This window comes from Pelmatolapia mariae, linkage group LG18, assembly GCF_036321145.2.
Source record: "Pelmatolapia mariae isolate MD_Pm_ZW linkage group LG18, Pm_UMD_F_2, whole genome shotgun sequence".
NCBI classification, from domain to species: domain Eukaryota; kingdom Metazoa; phylum Chordata; class Actinopteri; order Cichliformes; family Cichlidae; genus Pelmatolapia; species Pelmatolapia mariae.
In genome coordinates, this window is record NC_086243.1 from 7,505,953 (window position 1) to 7,513,178 (window position 7,226).

The window sequence follows — 7,226 nt, forward strand, 5'->3', positions numbered from 1 at the left end:
GTCCCACACAATAGTCTGTATATAAAAGATGGAGGGGGCCACCGTGACATCGCCTGTGGGTTTGTGAACTCCTGTTCTGAAGTGTCAACTTTAACTGTGGCTGTTGCAATGTTGGGTTTTTGAAGCTAGAAGTGACCATATTTACACAAGGATTATTAACTAATGCAAGCAAGCTTTGCTAGCAAGTTGCATTTGTAAAACGCGTGGATGCATAACACAGAGAGATGCATAAAAATGAATGTTAGGCATACAAATATAATAACAGGATATCATACACCGAAACTTCTTGGACTGTCTGTTAGAACTTTATGCAACAGCACAGACACGGTGTAGACGTCCACTTCAGTGACTTGAATGAGCTCTGGTGAGGCCTGGCAGAGAGTTTGTTGGCACCGACCTGCCACTCAGCTGACTACGGTCCTAATAATGTATTAATACAGAGATTAAAACAATGTAAGTGGGCGAGGAATTTTAGAAAAACAAAATCACCCCTTGTACATCAAAATTAGTTGAGACATTCACGTTTCCCTCAGGTTGTAACAACATGATTGCTCAGCGTTCTTCATAATCAGGTCAAAGTATTTATTTTGCCAAATTAGTTAATTTGTGGCCAAATATAGGCAACACTTATAGCTTCAGCTGTCGTTTCTGTTTAGTGCTAATTGAGAGATGTGAGACTAACACGGTAAACATTTCACCTGCTGTTACGGGGAGCACGTTTACATAAATGCTAGCACCGCCTGCCTGGCTTTGGAGCTCACTGACAATTTATAAAGCTAAAAGACATCACAATTGTTGGCGTCACGTTAACAATGCAACGCATTTTCTGCAGAATAGTTTTGTACGCTCACATGTTCGGCGTCAGATTCCGTCAGAGTCATGCTGGTGTTTATTTTAGTTCCAGTTTTTGGTTTTTGTGGCGTGTGTGTGTGTTGTAAACTGAAACTGAAGTAAAGCTAACCTAAAAGTACCTCAGACAGGGAGCTAGTGATGTGGATAAAGAGTTGGTTTCTTTTGAGTTTTACGGTGATGCTCTTTAGTGCTCAGGTGTCAACTGGAAACAAGTGTTTACATTTGAAAGTACTTCCTTACTCGTGATATTTGCTTACTGTCAGTGTAAAGTTGACAGTGTCTCTCTTGTGTTGCCATGTAAAGACGTTATTGAACAAAATGTTTAATGAAGTTAAATAAAATCATTTGCACTCTGAGGACGGCTCCAGCATTGTTCATGCTTTATAAGCAAAGGGCAGCACTGAAAGCAAGATAACAATCTGATATTTTATTACCATTAAAATGAAGCATGACAGATAATAAACATCAAGAAATGATATTACAAAAACATGTACAAAGGAACACTTTAGCATTTTAGAAAATACATTTTTGTGCGATGTTCTAACTCGTGTCCTGCTACAGCATGTATATGTCTCCCCCCACTGCAAAAGAGAGATAAAACTCTTTTGATGCTTATTTCATAACACTCTTTTTCATCCCCGGGCACCACGTTCCCTTTTTACCCTGAAACATTCTCTGACCCTCAGCTAATCAATGCATCCGTTTAACACAGCGCTAAAGTTACGATTCACCTCATGGCGCCAACAGTTTGGTACAGTTATAACTTGGTGAGGCGCAGAGTGTTGAGACGCACCGAAAGAATAGTGGATCCCTCCGCGTAGCTAATCTCACGCAGTATCCCAGTCCAGCACTTGTCCGACTCATCATATCTATAGAGAAGATAAATAAGTCAGCTGAGTTCCCCTCATAGCATCTTAGGAAAGCATACAGTAATAACAAATGCAATCTCAATATTTTTCATCTAGACAGAATGATTAGGCACAAAAGGAATTCCTGACAGCTGTGTATCAAATGAAGCTATTATTAACAGCACCGTAGACAGCAGCCATTATTATACCTGACAACAAATGTTTTGAAAAGATCCTAATCAATGCCTATGTACCATTAGCAAGTCCAAGTCCATCAGCTTTAGATGCAAATCTTTAAAACATGTCAAAATTGTAGTTTAGGTCAAATGTTTTTATTTTAGTTCCACGAGTTCTTTTGACAACTGAAAGAACATAAATGAAGGTTACTAATTATTCAGTGATTTTCCTGCTATTCTGCTCTTATTTGATGTGTGGCCTCAGATTGTGCTTTGTTGCTGAAACCTTACCTCAAGAAATGTTTAAAAACACATAAAATGGTCCAAATATTGTGATTTTGTCAAATTAATTTCTTTGCTATAATTTACCAAAATTCCTTGAAAAATAATCCATGAATATGGAGTATGTTTAGATTTCTCCTACATCACCAAAATAATAATCTTCACTGTGAAGTGTTGGTTGAAAATTGCTTTCAATTCAGTTTTGTTCATTTAGCACCAAATCAAAACAGTTACCTTAACCTCCTAAGACCCGAACTCTTCCACGACATGCATTTTTAATTTCTCTTTGATATTTGGGCCCGATGAATGTAAAAACAAAGAATTAACAGATTTTTTTTTAACCTTATTTTTGTTTTTAAGAAAAATAAGAGCCACATATGAGGATATTCGTTTAAAATTTTGATAGAACAGTAGCAGTATAATGTCCTCGTAAGTGGATATCAGGCCCATGTAGAGCAAAATTGAGTATTTTAGTCTAAATAACCCAAAATGTGATGTCCACATATGTGGACGCCAGGTCCTAGGAGGTTAAGGTGCTTTATATTATAAAGTAAAGACTCTATAATGACACAGAGAAAACCTCAACAATCAGTCGACCTCCTGTGAGCAAGCACTCGGCGACAAGTACCAGTAATTAAATGTCCTAGTGATAAGTACAGATTATAAAAAAGATGAAGAATTTTTGAGCAAATACCAGATAAGCTGTAATTGCATAGACATGTATGCTTAAAGATGTAAAGAGGTTAATTTAATGAGTTACAGTGAAAGGAAATGCCTGCTAATGGTAACATAAACTGAAATGTCCATTTTACTATTAACTGAAGTGTCTGTTAATGCTACTGAAAATACAGAAAAACAGGAGCACTGGGACCCTGTAACAGCAGCAGGCTTCTCAGACTACCATAAGAATTTAACATAAACCTATTGTGCTCATTTACAACTCCAGAATATTATTCTTGTATTTTTACTTTGCATTGTTCAGAATTGTTGTGTTTGTATAGGTCTTATTTATCCCATAGTGGACCTTGGTGTCGCCTGTCAGTTCATCCACTATGTAAAACAAGCTCCTTCAGTGTCCTTTCCCCTGTCTGACAATAGCTGCCACTCCTAAGCAGAGGTTTTGAACAGCAGGACAGTGGGGCCTCTGTGCTTACAACCAATCAGGCTGATTCAAACTGATCAGGCTGTGCGTCTCTCGTCATCGTGCAGAGTGAAGAGGAAAAAAACAAAACACCAACAATTGGATTTGAGTGTTTAGAGCAGCCTGAATCCCTAGCTTTGGCTCATAAGGATTGTTTGTACATGACTTCATTATTTATACTTTGGACATGTTTAATATAAGCCTTTGTAACAGCAGACTTTATAAACTTTAAAGACAGTCTTTCACTCTGAAACTCTTACAAGGAGTCTGAATAAAAGTTTACTGTTGGATAAAATTATTCAGTAAAATTCGCTCACTAAAATCCCTTCATCACCAAAATGATAATTTGTTTGTATAAAGTGATTCTCCTCCTTTTTTGTTTTGCCACTGTGGTGACCTTACATTCAGTTGTTATGTCTAGTAGGCTCTCACCTCCAAATGTCAGTCATCTCTGTTGGGACGGGCTCCTCACTGGTTTCACTGGGCATCATGGCAAAGCCGCCCACAGCGTACAGGAACCCCCCCATTGCGATCAGATTAAGGGAACTGCGCTCCTGAGGGAACTCTGTGAACTCAGACCACCTGGAATAACAGGACAATAAAGACACAAACACACACGGGGACGTGATGGTGTTAAACAAGCTTCAATAATACTGAATGACACCCGTACCAGTACCACGAGTGGAGTTTTATGATCTAATGATCTCTTGTTTGTGCTCAGTGAGTCATTTCACTAATGCGGACAGATGCTTCCCCTTGTTACGAGTAGATAAAGTGGGTTTTATATAAATATAATAAAGCGAGTCATATATATATAATAAAACATTGTCTCACTTGTTGCTGGCAATGTCGTAGACCTCCACAGAGCTGGTGAGGCCTGAGTCTGTGACTCCTGTTACCACAAAGATCTGGTCGTTGTGGGCGGCGATACCAAACAGAGAGCGGGCTGTTTTCAGAGGGGCCAGGTCCTTCCATTCAAACTTAGTGGGATTGTAGACACACACTCTTCTCATGCACTTCCTACACACACGCGCGCAAACACGCATGCGCAAACAAACAGACAAAATATGCTTTTTTAAACGGATTATTTGAGTTCATGCATAACTTTCATCATATATGTTCTAATCCTGTTCTAATTTGAAAGAAGTGGGCATTTCTGATGTTTTTGAATTTGTAGGAGCCAGGGCTGTTTATTTATTTGTTTTTTAAGTTGGTTGGTTTTTGGTCTGATCCCCATTAAAATAAAAAATGAAAAATTGTGCTCAGCCACCGCAGACTTTAAAAGTTCTGTTTAGCCAAAGTTATACACTGAGTTACAAAATCAGCAGAACAAAAAATAATTAAATAATAATAAAATAAAACTATGAGACTGATGCATGAGGTTTAATAATGATTTTTCTTTTTTTTCCTACCAACATTATCATAAAAATGTGGGTTTTTAAAGCCTGTAGTGCACTTACCTGCTTTCAGACTTTCCTCCAATGACGTAGATGAGCCCTTTGTGTGATACAGTTCCATGGCCATACACCTCATAAGGCAGGGGATCAGATTCTCCCCATTTGAAAGACCTGTGCAGATGTGCAAATGAAGAAGAACATGTACCATCATGAACAGACTCTGCAGATGATAAAGTGAGTGACTCATGCAAACTGTGATTCTAAGAAGAAACGAGGATTGGGAGTTGCTGTTTTGTTCCTTTCATAAGGAAAACACACATTTCCGGACTTGATGATTTTGAATTTCAAGGTCAAAGTTTAAACAAATTGTATTTACTATCGTATGCAATTATATTTCCAAGAGAGATGGCCATAATTTAGATAAGATGTGCAATTTCCATTGCACTAGAGCATATTAAACTTACTGTCTGTCGTAGATCATGACTGAGCTTAGTGCGTGCTCGCCTTCCTTCAGTTCCTTTCCTCCAACAACAAAGATTGAGTTTTCAGCTTCAGTCAGGCCGAACAGACAGCGTGGGTTGGGTTGTGGAGGCATCCCTAACCATTCTGAACTGACTGGGTCAAACTGGGGATAAAAAAAGTGATGTGAGAGGAATTAAATACAAAAGAATCCAGAAATATTTTTAAAATAGCTTAAGATTTGAAAAGGAGCCATCGTCAGAGTTCAGGTTGTAAAGAGCTACTAATGGTTTTCATAAATTACACACTACCTGCAGGAAGTAGGAGCTGAATGGTTCATCTTTGTCCTCTTCATTGTAGAGAAGCCCTCCCACAACAAACACTTGGTTCTCTCTTGTCACCAGGCTGCAGTGATTCTTGGGAATTTCAGTGGATTCTGACACAACAAAGCACTCGTTTCCTGCCGGGTCATAGGCCACAGTCCCTGTGGCGCTGATCATAAGTACGAGGTCCATTTCAAACATCCCAAAACGAGGATTGTTGTTGAGTATGCCTGGCAGGTAACCTTCCTCATCATCTTCCTCATCATCTTCCTCATCCTCACTGCCTTCACCCCCCTTTGCCCCATCTCTTGCAGGCTTCTTTGGCTTAGGGAGCCGCCCTCTGTGAGCGTCCCTGACGAGATCCAGCTCCTTCTTGATGTCCTGGCTGAAGCGGATGTACTGGTGACGCTCCACTTTTTCTTTGAAGTAATCCAAAGGTATGAGTCTGAAGCGAACACAGTGCAACAGCTCGGGCAGATCTTTGACCCGATTGGTCTCGTCATGCTTGACCCAGTCCATCAGGGATTCAAACACCTGCTCCTCCCGCTCAACATTAAGGGCGTCTGAGGTGATGATGATGGCCACCTCGCTGGGAGCTAGCTGCAGAAAGTCTTGGTCCCTGACAACAACCTGGTAGCGCTCGCAGATGAAGTCTCTCGCGGCAAGAGCAAGCTTGGGACTATCCAGAAGCAGCCCCAGTCTGAAGATAGCCAAGCAATTCCCGAGCACCAACTTTTCTTGGAGATAGGACACACACACAGAGAAGATGGAGGGGATCTGGTACATGTTGGCAACCATGAATATATCTTGGACATTCTGTTCTGTCAGATTAATGTCAGATGTATACAAGTACCGCAGGATCATCCCCATAACCCCAGGCTCCACATTTTTAAGGACAACCTCCTTCTTCTTGCTCTCCTCCAAGTCAGACAGGAACATAGCCTTGAAGAAGGGGCTGCTAGCTGCCAGAACCAAGCGGTGGCAGGGGAACTCCTTGTCCTGGATTTTGAGGACACAATCCACAAATCTGTCATTTTCTAAGAGGTCACACAGTCCATCCTGAAGCAGGGTCTGCTGGTACATCCGAGGTTGCTCCACTGGATCTATAGTCATGGCAGCCATTTTGTTCTGTTGCCCTGTCCTGGTTGGGTTTCGTGGGCTCCCTACTTGCTCCCCACAACAGAGCGAGACTTTCAGTGCTCACAGGGTGGCTCAGTTTGCCCTGAATAGTCTCGCGTAGTTGGATGGCTTGTGGCTGCAGCTGTCTGTGGCTGTCAGCCACTACGCAAGTCAGGGGTATTTATAGACAGGACCCTCACAAAGCTGAGGCATCCAACTTGGTGGACAGTGGGACCTATCCTCTGCTGCACCACACAGACCCCCACAAACAGCTGAATGACAGGGGCTGTTAAATCCAGAAGAACAACTCATCGAGCAGCTTCGCTGGGTCTGATCACAGCGACACTTTCACACACACACGTAATCAAATATTGATTTAATTTGTGATCACACTGGCCTCACACAGAGGCAGTTTATCATATTGTAAGTATATTAATAGAGGTATAGGAGTATATGAGTAGTGCCTACTCATATCATAAAACAAATATATACAGAGGGAGGAAATATCCTAAGTTTTAATATTTGTTAGTTTAAAAAATTAATATGACTCGCCTGATGAGGCTTTGATGGACTGTGGGTCAACTGCTTTGTGTTCTCTTTTTTATTGTAATACCTGTACTGTGTTTTCC

At 40.8% G+C, this 7,226-nt stretch overlaps 1 protein-coding gene across 1 annotated transcript; it reads right to left on the reverse strand.

Annotated features, from left to right (window-relative positions):
• Positions 1–1,541: 1,541 nt before the first annotated feature.
• On the reverse strand, positions 1,542–6,600 carry LOC134617027 (kelch-like protein 40a). The gene is made up of 6 exons (XM_063462174.1): positions 5,467–6,600; positions 5,161–5,321; positions 4,760–4,867; positions 4,134–4,319; positions 3,732–3,881; positions 1,542–1,721 (listed from the first exon to the last, which is right to left on the reverse strand). The coding sequence occupies exons 1-6, from the start codon at positions 6,598–6,600 to the stop codon at positions 1,610–1,612; spliced, it is 1,851 nt and encodes a 616-aa protein (XP_063318244.1). The 3' UTR covers positions 1,542–1,609.
• Positions 6,601–7,226: the final 626 nt, after the last annotated feature.

Coding starts and splice junctions, on each gene's coding strand:
- LOC134617027 (XM_063462174.1), bottom strand. CDS start 6,600: ATGGCTGCCATGACTATAGATCCAGTGGAGCAACCTCGGATGTACCAG. Junction 3,882..4,133: donor TACGACATTGCCAGCAACAA/GTGAGACAATGT, acceptor CTGTTATTCCAG/GTGGTCTGAGTTCACAGAGT. Junction 1,722..3,731: donor GAGATGACTGACATTTGGAG/GTGAGAGCCTAC, acceptor TCTTCTCTATAG/ATATGATGAGTCGGACAAGT.